General features: G+C 42.9%; 1 protein-coding gene and 1 long non-coding RNA gene across 3 annotated transcripts in view; one reads left to right on the forward strand and one right to left on the reverse strand.

Moving 5' to 3' along the window:
• LOC144799717 (solute carrier family 23 member 1-like) overlaps positions 1-11,329 on the forward strand; it is a 171,931-nt gene extending 160,602 nt beyond the window's left edge. For both annotated transcript variants that reach the window (XM_078671265.1, XM_078671340.1), the window contains 3 exons: positions 2,153-2,261; positions 3,384-3,479; positions 10,642-11,329. In XM_078671265.1, the coding sequence (XP_078527391.1) occupies positions 2,153-2,261; positions 3,384-3,479; positions 10,642-10,886 (450 nt within the window). In that variant the 3' untranslated portion in view covers positions 10,887-11,329. The remainder of the gene's footprint in view (positions 1-2,152; positions 2,262-3,383; positions 3,480-10,641) is intronic.
• Positions 1-18,136, reverse strand: part of LOC144799968 (uncharacterized) — a 235,399-nt gene that overhangs the window by 37,714 nt on the left and 179,549 nt on the right. The window lies entirely within an intron of this gene.

Below are 18,136 nucleotides of genomic sequence, written 5' to 3' on the forward strand. Positions count from 1 at the left end.
TGCCCAACCGGTGCTTTAAATGGGCCGGTACTCACCAGCACTTTTTACTCTTCGCCTCTTGTGTACTGGAACTTCTCCTAAGACAAGCAGAGTACCGGTACTCATGGGGACCCGCCTGGCCTAGGCAAAGTCGGCGCTCCTCATTTTCTCATGCCTCGGCGGCACTTGTCACACGACTTGCCCTGATTCTGCAATCCTGAGGCGAGATCACACAGGAGTGCCAGAACAGCAGCTCTTGTCACCAGGACACAGCAGTCTTGTTGTGCTTCTCTGCAACTCTTCCTGCAGTAGTGTAGCGGCAGTGTTTTGTTTACCCTTTGATCCTGCAGAGCAAGCGTTGACGTCCACCATAAAACTAATAGACGAGGGCTTGGGGCGCAGAACAGCTTTTTAGCATGCCATTGTTTTAAATGACTGTAAATGTTAGTTCATCAGCAATCTAAGTTAAGCATTTTTATTTGAATGTAAATCCCTGCCCTTGCCACCAATTTTACGATTACCCTCAAACAAAAAAACAATTTAAATGCAACACTATTGTTTTGGGTTTGATGTATTTAACCCGCTTGTTTCGTATGGGAAACCATGTTTAACCCAAATGCGACAGGCAGCTCCATGGAATGCTTTAGACTTTCGGACAGTTCTAGATTTTAGCTGGTAATGCTTTTGCATGCTGGGACTCGTAGTTCTCCTTTCTCATTATAAGTAAGGGTTTTTAAAATGTCCAGCATGCAAAGCTTTGGTGGCAAAATTCAGAGATGGTTTCGAACATACCTTTATTATTATTAGGGCCATAACCATAGGACAGATACTTCGATTGTTTTACTTTGCAGTTGGATTTCTTGCATATAAAGTTTTGAAAGATTGAAAACCTAGCCCCGCCCCTGGCTCCGTCCCTAGTCCCACCCCACACCACACTCCCCAGTCTACCGCTCCTTTTGGTGAGTACCTGAATTGAATAAAATGTATATTGCGCAGACAATAACCCGAAGGCATCAAGGCGCCTAACAACGTATATCAAAACAAGGGCATATCACCATTACATATAGGCCTGCACGAAAAGATGAGTCTTCAGAGCCCTTCTGAAGGCCGGGAGAGTGGGTAGGGATCTTAATTCCAGTGGAAGGGAGTTCCACCATTTGGGCGCCAAGGTTGAGAAAGCCCTACCCCCCCATTTAGCTCTCCTGAATCGAGGGACTGACAGTAGAAGTCTGCTCGAGGAGCGTAGGTTCCTAGCCGGGGTGTAGCGGGACAAGATGGATCCTACACCAGTAGGACTGTTTTTAGCTAATGCCCTATAGGTCATGCCCAGGATCTTAAAGTGAATACGGTCCTCAACAGGGAGCCAATGTAGCAGCTTCCTAGCCGCTGTGGCTGAAGCCCGTTTGGAAAGGTCGAGGACAAACCTAGCAGCCGCATTTTGGACTACCTGCAAGCGCTGCAGTAGACTTTTACTCAGTCCCACATACAGCGCATTGCAATAGTCCAGCCGCGAGCCAATCAGGGCAACAGTGATCTGTTTTCTTGCCTGCAATGGATAGATAGTGTCTGATCCTCCTAAGGATGTGGATAATGCCCCAAAAGGTAGAGATGGTTCTGTTGACCTGTGTATCCAGATTGAGGGCGGGATCAATCATGACCCCTGGATTTTTAGCAGAGGAGGTACCTGCACTTATTTTTTCCATTTAAAGCACTGTGCCCGACATCTCATTCCCCACCATTATCATGCCGAAACTCACTGTGGAGAGGGTGGTGGTGCATCCACTTCTGCTGCTTAGTGTGGTGGAACAACAGATACAACGCACATTCAATCACGCAAAGTGTTGGCTCTTCTGAAAGTATAGATTTTCTTAAATATATTTTAATATAGCTGTACTCTGCTTCTGCCTTTGCCAATGCTACGAGATTTAAAAAACCTTGGGCATTGGCAAAGCCAAATCGGCTACCACCATTTCGAGAGACATGGGCGGTAGAGAGTGCGACAAAAAAGAAAAATAAGAACACAATGAGGCACCTTATTGCAGTAGGACAACTTTCTGACATTACCTACATATTACCTAGGCTGTCTTTGTTTAACTTTAGTTGTGGATGATTGTCAGAATGTCTTTGTGTTTTGTGTTGCTCATTTTGGAAACAATCTGTTTTCCATCCCCAGTTTGCAGATATGAATTCCTCAAGAAACATATTTATTATTGGATTTTCCATTTTTTCTGGACTTACTATTCCTAACTGGGTGAACAAGAATACACAACGAATAGAAACTGGTGAGTACAAATATTCTTAATGCTAGATTTAAATAATGAAAATCTAGCCAGAGGTACACATGAAACAAGCTTAGCATCAAAGAAATGTTCTAATAGTTAATACCAGATAACAAAAATCATATAACTAGTCCTGATCATTTTCTAAACCATCAACCATGCTCTTTTCTACTTTGATCACTATGGTAAGTGGGATGTTGTAAATTAAATCTTTAAAACATAATTTTAATTTAATATATTTAAATTAATTGAATATTTATTCTAAATTAATGCTTCTGCAGTGCTTTTATTTAGTTCTACATTTAAATAAATACAATTGATTTACACTAATATTTGGCACCATTTTTTTAATTAATATTTTTTCAGTTTAATAACATATTTGAATTTCCCCTATACTTCACCATAAAGAAATATCTGCCCCAGTGGGGGACGGTTCTGTCTACATCTGAAAAGTTAGTGTTTTTACCTTTACACTGTTCACTTAACTGGGAACTTAATATTATATATATAAGTAAAATGTTTCTATTGACCTATGTATAAAGAATTACAAAACGTTATGTATAGAATGAGTTACATTATTTTTTAACCCAAAGTTACATTCAGTTTTACATTTTAAAAAGTTATTAAAATGTACATAAAATATTTATTTTTGACCAATATATAAATTATTTAACATTAAATTAAATGTAAATAAATGTTTACAACCTTGCACTACATCAGTTTATTTTAACATTTTTTGCTCTCCAGGGTGCTTTGTAGGTGTAGTAACTTAACACTCATAAATTTGGCTTCACTCCCTGTTCAAGGGGGTGGAAACTCATAAGTTTACACTTTGCAGTATATTTACACACAGAAATGATGAATAGCCAATAGTGGTACATTTACAACAAACTGTAAGAGTACATTTACAAGTATGGATGTGCTCACGTGTAAATTTACATTTACAAATAGACCTCTAAATGTCTGCAGTACATGTCCACAACAAGAAGTACAAAATCTGAGTGATGATTACTCCTAAACATTAATTACTGATATGAATAACAATGACAATATAGATGTTCGTTAGATTTAGCTTCGGGACATCTCATGAGCTATTTAACTACTTTTCATTTACATGTCTAATAGGGATTCTCCAGCTTGACCAAGTGATCCTTGTGCTACTCACTACTGGAATGTTTGTCGGCGGGCTCCTTGGCTTTATTCTGGACAACACCATTCCAGGTAATTCAGTGTATCACCATTCTTAATTTAAGAATTCCAAAGGCTTTCTCCACCATTTGCACTTGTAGGATTATCTGAAAACAATTGCTCTTTCTGTGAAATATTCTTGCTGCATTGGCTGTCAAATGCCAGATCCATTTGCCACTCTGGATCAGAGCGTCTAGAAACAACCTCATCACTTAATTTTTATGATGAAACTGCAGTACCAGCGACTGCTCGAGCAAAGGGCAGGAAAGGGGTTTTGGATGAACTATTAAATGTATCTGTGCAGGAGAAGCTGTATTTACAAATAAGGAAGATTTCCTCGTGTTTGGAAATGATTCTTTGAACAGTCTCACAGTTAGGTTTAGATGACAGCTATGGGGATAATTACATTTTAAAAGAGAAATTCTATTTGCGCCTGAAACTGAATTCCAAGTCAGGAGGTATTTGCTCATATGCTAGCTGGCCTTTTGAAAACTGTGTGCTGCTTTCTAATTGTTTTAGAAATCTGATAACTGTAATGTAAATGTGTTGTGAATGAGATGAGCTGGAAAGGTGCATATTTCTAAAAACTAGGCACAATTCTGAATTCAGCAAGAGGTAATTTGTGTAGATTGCTCATGGTTTCCGAAATAAACCAATTACTGAAATAAAAACAATTAACTTATGTAGGAAAAACATCTAAATAAGTGGTAGTCAGTGCTTAATCTATGCCAGTGGTTTCTGGTGCTGGTCACCAGCACTTAATTGCTAACACCAGTACTTAAGACAGTCTGCCACATGGTGGCACTGTTTGTTTCATGTAGAGATTAGCACAACAGTTTTTTATGAATTCAATATACATTAAAAATTATTAATACCTGCCCCCTAAGCCGTTCTTACATCTTTGAGGACGTGGAATAGTCTGAAGTGTCACACTTGTAAGAGTGTGATGGTTAGTGAGTGTGTTCGTACTGTCAACTGCAGGGCTAGATGTGGCTATGGGTGGTGCAAGCTTCAGTGGTCTCCTGACAAGGGCCCTGCCACTTATTTTTTTTACAAATCAAGCACTAATGGTAATGGACAAACTCTTCAAGTTGCAGAAATATATAGATTGTGTTGGTTGTCCTAAAACATATGATGCCCAGAGCCATCAACAGAGCTACAGATTATAATTTTAGATTTTATTTATTTATTTGAGGTTTTATAGAGCCCGAACGTGACCCGCTAGGCTATCAGAGCGCTTTACAGGGATAACACGTTACGTACAGGTTAGGTACAGGCAAAACACAAGGATGGGTATTAGGAAATTGACTACATTAGGACAAAAAGGCAGAGTTATATACAATAATCAGTACAGTACCATGATCAGCAGAGCGACAGGTCAGTGATAAAAAGAGAAAACCAGCAGAGAGAACCAGCAGAATATTAGAAAGAGCGAGAATTGGTACACGGCAAGGGCCAAGCAGTACAGGAGATTATGCACAAAAAACAAAAACCATGACAAATTCATTGTGAGTCTCCCATGCATCAATTAATAAGGTGAAATCAAATAAAGAAAAAACAAGTTGAATTTGTTTTACCAAATGTGTTCTCTGACTTATAGTTGAAAGTCAGAAAGGCAGAGAAAATTGATAGATAAAAACATGTCCACACTTCTGCCAATAAAAATTGTAACCCATAAGTGGCTTGTTACACAGGAGATTGCAGGAAAAATTAAACATGGAAACAGAAGATTTTTCTTTGAACTACGTTATTTCTTAACTGAGGGTTGTAGTGGTATTTGTGCCTGAGTTGAGCCGGCTCCCAAAGCTGCGTACCGTTATCAGACAGGTCTGATAACTAAAGAGGGGAGTCGATATTGGTGTAGATTATATGGATCCCTACAAATATCAACCTTTAGAGAAATATAAATAGATTTTTCTCACATTTCTGAGAAAGTTCCAATATGTGCAGAGATCGCTAAAAGACCTACCATCAATTGTACCACATCTCTCCTCATAAAATGTTTTTCTCCATCCGTCACGTGCATTAGGCCCACCTACACATTTGAGGTACTGTTTTTCACCAGAAAATTTGTGGGAATGCAGGATGGTTCTTAGATTTCTGTCACATACATATGGAACAATTCCATAATTTGAACCTGGCATTTGCAAGGAATTCTGCGTATGAAAATATCATGGAATCCATGCAAGCCACAGCAGTCTGGTTTTCCTTGGTTTACTGGTGTACAGAAATGCTCACATTTGGATGGGTTCCATGGGTGTTGGCTGACTCCAGACCCAAAAATTTCTGTCAACTCTAATGAATTGTTGACATTTGTGGGGCATGCTGGATAAGAAAACATGGGTTAAACCCAAAATGTCCTTACCACAAGGGTTTCAGAGATACTGTGTAGGCCCCTGTGGTGGAGCTAAATCCCCCATCTACCCATCCCAAGGTGAGGCAGAAAGGCTTTTGGGGTCCTTAGTGCAGGAAGGAAAAACAGTTGACTATGCATTGGAGGGGCGGGAAAATCACTCCAAGAGAACCCTCCCAACCGTAGGCATATCTGAACAAGAGAACCCTCCCAACCGTAGGCATATCTGAAAAACTGCTGAGGGTTCGCCCTCCTGCAGATAGGGAAGAATATCACTTTTCCATGTATATCTTTCCCACTGAGCTCTGTGTTTGGGGAACCGAGCAGTGCCCCTGAATACCAATCAAACTTAAAGCACCTGAACTTTTTGGTCTCCATCTGCTTTAAGTTTCACATCCGTGACATGCATTCATGGGGCGCAGTGCATCACTGAAATAAAAAAACAAGCATTTGCAATGCTGTGGTCTCGCATTCACACAAGTTTGAGCTATTGGCATTGTAAATGACAATGCCTTTTATTTATGTTTTATGTTTTAAATCATAAATAAAAGGCATTGTCATTTACAATACTATTAGCTTAAACTCTTGCAAATGCGATATCTATTGCATTGCAATAAAGGGCCTTCTTGACTGCTTGTTAGATTGTCAATATCAGAGGAAGAGACCGGCCTGTGACATATTCAAAGTAGTGATAAATAGTGCAGTGAAGATGTGTAAGTTTTGTAAATGACACAGACACAAAGTATGAAGTGAGAGTTACAAATGATACGAGCTATAAACACTAACAAAGCACTCCAACACCTTTCTTTCTTTCGAGTGGGGTGCAAAACATCCATTCACTGCTAAGGAGCCCTGAGGGACAACATACCCTTTAAAAATACATCTAAACCATAGCAACCTGGTTGGTGAACATAATTCAAAGTAAATGAGGTATTGTGCAAAGGTCTGTTTAGTGTCAGACAAACAGTGAATACAAAACATGGTCACAATAGTTACCTAAGTTTGCACTTAAACCAGTGGTGTAGCGTAGGGGGCAGAGGATTCAAAATGCCTCTAGCACCCTATAGACCCCCTGACCTCTCTGATAGAAGGAAACATATGTTTTTCTTGGTCCTGATGAAGGTGACAGACTCTTTGGTTTCACAGAAACGTACGTAGGCCATGACAAGCATCTGAGATCCTTATCCAAGATCAAACCAAAACAAAAGAAATAACCAAAATCAAACCTGGTGGACTTATTCTGTTTGGTCAAAAAGTGGAATTGACTATTACAATATTCTTGCATTAGTGAGCAGGATTTTTTCTCAGATGTCTTTTTATTATGTATTTATTTGTGTGGTATGGTAGTTGGTATGTATGAGTAGAGTGATAGGAGTGAATTGAAGTGTGATGAGTTTATTTTGGGGGACATTGTAAAAAAAATGTTCAGTTTGCAAAAGGTGAAAAAATGTTTCATTCTTTTTTGTTTGATTAATATAATGATTTCACTTTATGTAATAACTGTGATGCTTATACAATTGAATCTTAAATATGTTTGAAAATAAACATAACTATAAAAAATCTTTGATAAATAAACAAATATAAAAAAGAAAAGTCATTTGTGTGCTAAGATTCTATTGCTGTGAGAAAATATTGTATTAGAGTCACTACTGAGTTGTAAATTAGACAGGCCAGATAAGAGGTTCTTTGGAATATATTGATTCTTTTCCCCCCTCCTCTTGGGCCTTAAAGCATTAGGGGGATATCTTTGTTCCTTTTTAGCCAATAAGAGATAGGCCTTACAACAGGGAAAAATGAATTTATGAGTTTTCCTCTGCTAAGTCATGTAAAAATTAAGTCCCCTTGTCCTATTTTTAAATACAATGCAGAGTGCCCTATGAGCCTTAATGCCTACCTTAGGAGTGACACATAGGTATTAGCAAGGAACGTTTAGGCCTGGGAGAAGGTTGGTTTTTCAAGGTCGAAATGGCAGTTTAAACCTGCCCACACTGGCCGCAGGAAGGTCTCAGGCATGTTTTACAGTGCTACTTTTAGTCAGTGACATAATGAGTGCTGCTGCCCACTAGTATCATTTAATTTACAGGCCCTGAATACTGGTAGTACCATGTACTTGGGATTTGCATGTAAATTAAATGTACCTATCAGCTAGATGCGAATTGTACCATGTTTTAAGGAGAGAGCACAAGCACTTTAGCACTGGTTAGCAGGTCACAGAGTCATAGTACCAACACAAATGGGTTCAGCAACAAATGGCAAAAGTCTGGGGGTAACCCTGCAGAAAGGGCCACGTACAACAGACAACGATTATTGTATAATGTTGCAGCATCCAGCCAGACGCATTCCCTTAAACTCTAACATTTTGTTCAAAATTAACATTCTAATACTAGGCCAATCTAATATTTTTTTGGGGGGGAATGCCTTACAACAAAATAAAACAATAAAAAGCAAACAAATAACTACATTCTATCTGTATAAAACAAACCAATAATATAAAGAATATTATTAGCCCTTTTTATTGACTTTGCCAATTCTTGTTCTATTCAATGGTGTTTGTAAACAGCTGCTTGTAACTTTGGGCTTAGCATTGCTTGTAAATAAAGATTTTACCACCAAATAGCAGCTTTCATTTTTAGTAGATACTTTATTGGTCTGCAAACAACAGGTTGTATTTTTTATACTGATATGTACTACAGCCACTCATCGCGAGATTCTGCTTCAAATGTCCAATTATCACCAACACATACCAATGTGTCAATGTAGGCAATGTAGGTTTGCCTTCCTTATGTCAAGGGCGCCATCTCAAGCCAAATTTGACACAATATGCAGAGTTGGCCAATAAATTCCTAGGCATAATTTAGCTGAGGCTAGCTATCATTCTACGAGGAAAAGTCATGGCTATACCTAGGATGGCCACTGTATGCTAGATATGATTGCAAAATGCTTGGTTCCCGCTTAAATGAGGGATAGTGACCATGATGCCAAGCCTGCTCACAATATGGCAATGTAACCATAAGTCCGGCTGGCCAACAAAGGATCTGAGATATTTTTCAGAATAGGGAAACTAATTCAGGAACAATTGCTACTATTTCCCTAATTACTTATGCTGTTTGTATACTGCCTAATTAAAAGTTTGAATCCTAGGACATTGCTTGTCTCCTAGCCAAATTAAGATATGTTAAGAAATGGCCGTTCAAGGTTAGGTTTCAATTTGAATGAATTAAGTGCCTTGCATCCTGTTTTAGGAATAATGAGGCCTTTAATGAACTAGTAATGTGGTAGTAAAAATTAGAAAGTAATCTGTACATATTTATTAGATGTAAAGGATAATATTGACTCAATTCTCATTAGTTCTCATTGGTAAACTACCTTGAAAAACATATTTTGGAGTCTGCTTGACACATGGATTTATGAAATGGGTAGAGTTTTTATTAAATTTCTCGAAACAACATTCTACATTATGTCCTTCCTGTGAATCCCTTTTAACCAGGATTCCAAGAAAAAAAATCAAATGCACCATATGAGGTATTTGAGGCCCCTGAAATGAAAGTCTTCAGACTTGTCTTTGATTAAAATCAACATGCAAAGGTGTTGATGAAGAAAATCAGAAATGGCCACTGATCCCAGTCGGACATATACTAACTTCAAGCAGAATTTGATTACCAGCCAGGGCCTTGAAGTTGGTGAGAGGCAACACACAGCAATATACAAAAATCATTGGCTAATAAATAAGCTCAACTAGTGTATATTTTTGGGGGGGCAAACAGACTTTAAAGTACATGAGGAAACGCCATTTTGTCTAAAAGGAATGGTGGACTAGCAGATCCCAAAAAACTCATGTCGCATGGAGACCAACACAACTTTATGGCATTCAATGAATGAAAAATGTATAATCTCCAGAGAGCAGTGATAATTAGTAGAATTCATTTGTTAGGCTTCACCGCCAAAGAAGTTTCATAGTAAATTCACACTTTCCTTAAAATATAGGCATTTGACTTTGTTAACATTCCAGCCATGATTTACACTGTACTTGTGAAAATGGCCATTTGCGCTGTTAGGAAATTCTTTTTATTAGGTTTCCTTCTCTGGCACTTTACTTGTCATAATACATATTAGACATGCATTCCATTACTCAGGATGTATAGTTTGAGAGGAGGCGAAATTCTCATGTATGAAGTTCATGTTTTCAGCAATGGTAGATGAAGGGGGTTGATATGTTTTGGTCAACAGCCCACAGGTCCTGGTCTTACCAATTATGATGCTGCCTTGTGCATGGTAGAATTATGATTGATATTGGGTGGAACATAACAGAATAGGAACCCTTCCATAAAATAAAACATGACATCTCCAACCTAAGCTAAGAGGAACTTTGGAGGTGTTTTCTGCTTACATGAAGGAAATATGCAAGGCGCATGTTAGTGATATGAGGAAATATGATAAGCTCTTCTGTGTGTGCAATACAATATACATTATCCACACACAATATGTGATTGTTTATATTAATTTGACACACACTTTAAACTGTAAGAAACACTTTAAGGGTGGAAGAGAGTTTTCTCTCAGTATTGTTTCTTAAAATGGTGTGGCAGGAAGTGTATCTTCTTAGCGGATTTCTGATGTACTTGCTCTGGGGTGTAATGAAGCCTTCAACAGAACTATATCTAACTATTTTGACTCTGGCAAATATGTACCATGGTATGGTGACTTAATTAATAGAAGCCTACATCGACGCTGCCTTTTTGATTGTTAACTGGCACAAATGGGAAACCAAAGCTGACTTTCATGCAATTTCATTCAGCTAGTACTTTGATATTAATATGCTCATTTATGTTTGCCCTCTATTAGGCACACAGGAGGAGCGAGGGATTCTGGCGTGGAAGCAGGCCCAGGAGGATGAATCGACTGATATCCTAGCTACTGAGGAAATCTATAACCTTCCCTTTGGTATTGGCACCAGGTTCTGCACAGGATCTTGGACTCGGTACCTCCCATTTTGTCACAAACCCAAGAAGCAAGAACCCAGTTGCAGCATTCAGCATGAGTACATCCAAGACAAATCAAAAGACAAAGAAATAGAGACCAAGAACTGACTCACAGTGCATCAACAATGACCATCAACCCAACAGACAGAATTTATCTCCGAGATGCTGTATTGAATGCATCCGACACAACAGTTGACCAAACACAAAACTGGATTCTATCCAGGATTGAGGTTACCGACTCAATGTGTGCGATGGCTCAGTTATTCTCCTACTGTCAATAATGAAGTAGACTGCACTGATATCTAGCACTGACTAAACAGATCCTGAAATATTTGTATGATGAGCTTTTGAAAGGAAATGAGCTAGGCTGATAACCAGACCTCCGAATAGCTCCTTTTCAACAGAAGTTCATCTGGGTTTGTTGTTAAAATGGGTTCTTGCATACTGTGTCCAAAGAAACTGGAAAGTTGCGAATGACCCAAAGCCAGCTGAAGACGGTTTTATAAATGACAATTGGATCAGAGGAGGATTAAATTGTGTTTTGTATACACAAATAATGCAGTATGTTGCCTTCCTTAGTGTTTTCTCTGTTAAATATCTTTTAGGACAAACATTACAGGATGTTAATATAAGATATGAGAAAGATATCTCATCAGGTGATCTCATGAAAATAGAGAATTTCATTTCCTCTGACATAAACCAAGGGTTTTAACAAATAGGCCTGATTCAAAAGATACAACACAGCCATAGAAATCTAAAAAACACAAGAATCTATTTAGTCAATCTCTCCCGGCACTGGCTAAGACCCACCTGATTTGCATCCATGGTGATCGAACAATGAAATAAGAAACCTGGGGTCTATTAGGATGGCGGTCAGAAAATTACTCCGATCGCCATGGTAGCCGTAAAACACCGCCCACAAGGACCGCGGAAAAACCGCTGGTCCAATTAGTATGCTCCGCAGTCGAAAACCGACCGCGGCGGTCCGGATTCTGGCAGTTAACTTTGCGGAGGTTGCTGCTGCCAGCAGCACCACTGCGATGTCCAAAAAAGCATGTCCTGCATGCCCCTGCACTGTGTGGCAGGCACTGCACAGTGCCTGCCCCCTGGTACAGGGACATGGTCCCCCCCCAGTGCACCCACACCCCCCCCAACACATTGGGGGTCTGCAATGGACCCCCGGAGACATTCTCCTCATGCCTTTCCATGGCGGTCCCAGCACCGGGGAAGGCTGGCTACCGCCGGCATCATATTCGTGTTGGCGGAGCTTTGGCCCTGATCCGCCACAAATGTAGCGGTCCAGCTCTGCATGCCAGGCAAGCGGGCGGATTGCAACCGGTGGAAAAGTGGCGGGCGGAAAATCACACCACTGCCGTCATGACCGCAATCCTAATTAGACCGGCGGTTTTCAGGGTTTCGATCGCGGGCAGATGTCTGCCGCCGGTCCGGCGGATGCTACCGCCGGCCCGGCGGCGGCCATCCGCCCACCATCCTAATAGACCCCTAAGTCTTCATCCCAACTATCGATCCATCTCCAGCGCTTCCTTTCTAAAACAAGCATTGAAAATGCAATAGGTCTCGCCTTTAACTAAGTTAAAGCCCTTTGCTTTGCTAATGGTATTGTATAGCAAAGCAATTGGCTTTAACTTAATAAAAGGCGAGACCTATTGCATTTTTAATGCTTGTTCTCTTTCCTCTCCCTTATTTCACCTTTTGCCCGCCCTCCCTTCACGCGTCTCATGCTTCCTTCACTCTTTTCTTCCTTCTTCTACTCTTCCCCTGGCTCTTCCTTCCCCAAATCAGTTCAATGGAAGAACGTGAGTCTCCAACACCCAGAATGCATTGGTCTCTCTCACAGTCAACGATGCAAAGATCCCCCTCTTCCCCCTCAAGGCCCTGCCGCTGCTGTGTATGATGCACCCACCTTGTCCCTTTAACTGTCCTTTTCCGGGGACATTTTCATGGATTTTGTTTTTCTTGTCCCTAATAGGTGGTGTCTACTATTATAGGGGAGGTTTCCTCTTTGGTTGTAGGAGGGGGTAGGGTTACTATTGCTTCCCTTTTTAATGCTTTTGTTGAACTTTACTTCTTAACATATTGGACTAGACATGAATTAATATTGACCCCTTTGTCTTTTCTCAGCAGTTGGTGCAAATTCTCTATGACTTGATTATGCACACTTATGGACAATGATTTACTTATGGCAGTATCCCAACAGGCATGTCATGTGTTAAAATGTTTTAAGCACCTTTACCCAAAGTGCTTCATATGGTTCTTAGATTTAATACACAAAACCACGTTGGACCATCATTTTTTAAAAGAATGCCTTTGTCACACTGGTAAACACCATACAAATTAAAGACTGGCAAAGAAGTTGGGGACAGAAGAACTTCAGAGAAGAAGGGGTTCTACAGTTTGGGACCAAACATTCTGGAAAGTGTGAACCGCGATAGAGCACAGGAAAAAGGTATTGGGAGACTAATGTAATAAATATATTCGTCAAAGGAAAAAACATTTTGTGGCATTGGAAGGACCGAACAAGATTGGTTTTCTTCCTAATACTGCCAGTATAGAGTCAATAATATCTCTTACGTCTCTGTTTTTCACACAATACTGTGCATTCTAAAGGAATGTTGTGTTGTCTCCTGTTACCAAGATATCCAGGGTGGAACACCTTAGGGTTTTGTTTATATAGTAGTTGAACATTTGCTTAGTACACACTATGAATATAACCGCCTTTATCAGCTTCTTTGGCAGCACCAACCTAACTAAAGAGCAACTAACTGCTGAATGAGTCTGGCAGCCCTGAATTAGGATTCACAATAGTTTACAATGAGTCCACTTTTTGTGGGTGGTGACTCCTATTGTGTAAACATGCATGTTTGTTCTGAAGAGGTGGGACTTAATTTCCTTTCTGAAATGCAGAAGTGGCGGGGAAGTCCTTTTGCTGATGTACATGTTGTTCCAGTACCTGTATTTTTTTTCACAACAAAATGTTGTTGTCAACAGACACAACAGCCCTGGAGAAACAGGGGTTATTGATAGCACAATAGACATCGTAGTAATAGTGATGTCAATATTTACAGTACCCAAATATGGCGACTTGGAATGTAAGGATATCTGGATTAAAACGAAAACAATAAACACCAGTGCCATAGTTCTAATATGTAGACTGACATAAAAAGCCTCCAGCCGCCCCAGTTGAATACAAGCATAGTTATAATCTGGTTTGTCGCTCATCATCTGATCAACATGTCAGGTCCTCGTTAGGTAATGCAGGGGGAATGGGCTATAGTAAAGAGCTCGATAGTCTGCCCACCTCTTCAATATGTTTGGGTGTTTCTGGGGGCATCCCCTAATCCTTGAAGATTGGTATTTCCAGCCCCATGCAGAAGTCGAGACCCCGTTTTCAAGCCCCCACAGATGGCAGGGAGGCATCCTTCCATGTCTTGCTTTGCCAACGTAAGTCCAAGGAATAACAAATAGCGTTTATATCAATCAATCAATCACAGAAATTTGTATAGCATGCTACTCACCCGTGAAGGTCTCAAGGCGCTGAGGGGGGGGAGAGCTACTGCTCGAACAGCCAGGTCTTGAGTTGTTTCCTGAAGGAGAAATGGTCCAGAGTCAGCCGTAGGTGAGTGGGGAGGGAGTTCTACGTCTTGGCCGCCAGGTAGGAGAAGGATCTTCCTCCGATGGTGGATTTCCAAAATCGTGGGACGGAGGCGAGGGCGAGGCTGGCGGATCGGAGCTGGCGGGTGGGTGTGTAGAATGTGAGGCGGCTGTTGAGGTACTTTGGGCCCGTATCGTGGAGAGCCTTGTGTGCGTGGGTGAGGAGTCTGAACATGATCCTCTTGTTGACGGGGAGCCAGTGAAGGTCTTTCAGGTGGGCAGAGATGTGGCTGCGGCGGGGATGTCCAGGATGAGTCGTGCTGAGGTGTTCTGAATGCGCTGGAGTCTTTTCTGGAGTTTGGCTGTGGTTCCAGCGTAGAGGGTGTTCCCGTAGTCCAGACGGCTGGTGACGAGGGCCTGGGGGACCGTCTTCCTGGTTTCGGTGGGGATCCATCGGAAGATCTTTCGGAGCATGCGCAGGGTGTTGAAGCAGGATGATGAGACGGCGTTCACTTGCTTGGTCATCGTGAGGGAGGAGTCCAGGATGAAGCCCAGGTTGCGTGCGTGGTCCGCTGGTTTGGGTGCGCTGCCCAGGGCAGAGGGCCACCAGGAATCGTCCCAGGTGGAGGGAGATGGTCCCAGGATGAGGACTTCCGTCTTGTCTGAGTTCAGTTTCAGACGGCTGGTCTTCGTCCATTCTGCGACGTCTCTCATTCCTTCCTGGAGGTTGACCTTGGCGGTGGTGGGGTCGTTGGTGAGGGAGAGGATCAGCTGGGTGTCGTCGGCGTAGGAGATGATGTTGAGGTTGTGTTGGCGGGCGATGGCTGCGAGAGGGCTCATGTAGACGTCGAAGAGGGTGGGGCGGAGTGAGGATCCTTGAGGGACGCCGCAGATGACTTCGGTGGCCGCGGATCGGAACGGGGGAGGCAGACTCTCTGGGTTCTTCCGGCGAGGAACGAGATGATCCACTCCAGTGCCGCTCCTTGGATTCCGGTGTTGCTGAGGCGTTGTATCAGGGTGCTGTGTCATACGGTGTCGAAGGCTGCTGAGAGGTCGAGGAGGATGAGGGCAGCCGTTTCCCCGTTGTCGAGCAGGGACCTGATGTCATCGGTGGCTGCGATGAGGGCGGTCTCGGTGCTGTGGTTTGCTCGGAAGATGGACTGTGAGGGGTCGAGGGATCCGTTGGTCTCGAGGAAGGCAGAGAGTTGTCTGTTGACGGTCTTCTCGATGACTTTGGCTGGAAAGGGGAGGAGCGAGATGGGGCGGAAGTTCTTAAGATCCGTGGGGTCCCTGGTGGGTTTCTTCAGGAGGGTGCTCAGTTCGGCATGTTTCCAGCTCTCCGGGAAGGTGGAGGATGCGAAGGAGCTGTTGATGATGTTCCGGAGTTGGGGTGCGATGATGGAGTCGGCTTTGTTGAAGATGTGGTGTGGGCAGGGGTCGGTAGGGGAGCCGGAGTGGATGGTGTTCATCATGCGGGTGGTGTCTTCGGTGCTGACAGGGGTCCAGGTGCAGAGGGTGGTGGTGGGGGGCTTTGGTTCGGTGGTTGGGTGCGTGGTTTGTGCGCCAAAGCTGTTGTGTATGTCGGCGATCTTGCGGTGGAAGAACGAGGCGAGAGGGTCGCAGAGGTCTTGCGAGGGAGTGATGTCGGTGTTGCAGGCGCTGGGGTTGGAGAGCTCTTTAACGATGCTGAAGAGCTCCTTGCTGTTGTGGGTGTTGTTGTTCAGTCGATCTTTGAATGCTGTCTTCTTGGTGGTGCGGATCAGCTGGTGGTGTTTGCGGGTGACGTTCTTGAGGGCAGTCATGTGTTCTGCTGTCTGGTTGTGGCGCCAGGCTTTCTCGAGGGTGCGGCACGTTTTCTTGGAGTTTTTGAGGTTTATACCTAATGCTCCCAATCCCCTCTGTGATATGAAGCATAGCCAAGCGTGGTGTTTGTGGAATGTCGCAACCCCAAACCTCTGAGAGACCGGTTATCACCCCAAGTCAAAACCTCGACAGTGCCATGCATTGACAAACCGTATGTAGGAGAGTTCCCTCCGCATTTTCGCAGGGCAGGCAAAGAGGGAAATCAATCATTCCCGCCAACCAGAGCCTATGACGGGTGAAGTATACCAGGTGGAGATATTTGAATTGTACAAGGCGGAGGCGTGCTGCTAAGGCTGCACCGCATGGTGACCCTAGTGCCTCAACCCAGTCATCGTCATCAATAGGTCCAAGATCCTCCTGCCAGGCATCCCATGTTTTGTTCAGCGTGGTGGAGCCATTGCTCACTAATGTGCGATATATTGCTGACATTTTGTGTTCATCCATATTTCCATAAAGATCTTGGCCTCTATGGGGTTGAAGTCGGGTATAGTATCTTGACGTGTTACGTAGGGGGAAAATGCATGACGAAATTGAAGGTATCTGTAGAATTGTGAACAGGGATGTGTTTTTTTTTTCTTTTCTGCAGTTTTTTAGGTCGAGCCTAGAGTCAGTGCACAAGCTCTGTTCTAGGGAAGATCTTGGGTAGTTCAGTACGGGAGAGAATACCCTCCCACTACCCTGCCCATACTTTTCATTGGCTTGTGTGTTTATTCTTCGTAAATGCTGGTCTCTGATTCATTATGAGGCTTGTTAGTCCCTTCTTAGTTTGGCCATGTGGTCATTTCATTCCTCCCATGGTTACTGGCCCCTTTACTTGGTTGTTACAGTACGTGCACTATTTATTTTAACGCAGCCAAAGTTGTGATACATTTTCCCCGTTCACAAGCTGGTGTTAAAAGCCAACGCCACCGGTTTACCTGCAATAGCAGCTGCAAAAAACATCACCACAGAGGACCCCCACAACTATAGCTAATGAGATGCAGAGTAGGCCTTCCCATGCAAAAAGCCGCGACAACATGACACCTCAACATTCTCAACGACCATCCAGATCGGCGATAAGAACACAAAACACGCAATAAGGCGCATTAGCAGCAGGAAATAAACACCTGCTCTGACCTGCTGTAAAGTCGGACCACAGCCTGCACCACAAAAGGGAGCACAGCCCAGAGCTACACCTGAAGACAAACAGATGCCATGGAGCAACTGAACAAGCAGCATGGCCAAAACACTCACCGACACCACACTGAGGACCACCCCTCCCTGGCACCCCCACGACCAAAGACATGACACATCAGTTACACCTAAACATGTACGAAATAATCCGCCTGAGGTTGCACAATCACAACTGGTGACATGCATGTGTCGTCACAGAAATGAGCATCACACATTTACTTTCGAAGCAACCAATGAAACTTTATTGAAAGAACACTGAAATTAAATGAAGACACATGGCGGCTCTTCTCGGGACAATCCGTAGTTCACAGCCTGCAAGACAAAAAACATGATTAGAATGTGTGTCCTGCGCACATCAAAGGACAGAGAGAGAGCGAAGGAGAGAGAGAGAAGAAGAGAGGGGGAGAGAGAGAGAGAAGAAGAGAGGGGGAGAGAAAGAGAGACAGGGAGAGAGGGAAGAAGAGAGGGGAGAGAGAGCGCAGAAGAGAGGGTGAGAGAGAGAGAGAAGAAGAGAGGGGGAGAGAGAGAGAGAAGAATAGAGGGGGAGAGAGAGAGAGAGAAGAAGAGAGGGAGAGAGAGAGAGAGAGCGAGAGAGTGCCACCCCTGTGCACCCTGGCCACACTGCTCACCTGCTGCCACCGGTGTGTCTCCAACCACTTGCCCGTATGTAAAGCAGTACACCAGGTCACACTTCAGAGTCAGAGCCGTCA

The sequence above is a fragment of the Lissotriton helveticus genome, chromosome 1_1, assembly GCF_964261635.1.
Source record: "Lissotriton helveticus chromosome 1_1, aLisHel1.1, whole genome shotgun sequence".
Taxonomy (NCBI): Eukaryota; Metazoa; Chordata; class Amphibia; order Caudata; family Salamandridae; genus Lissotriton; species Lissotriton helveticus.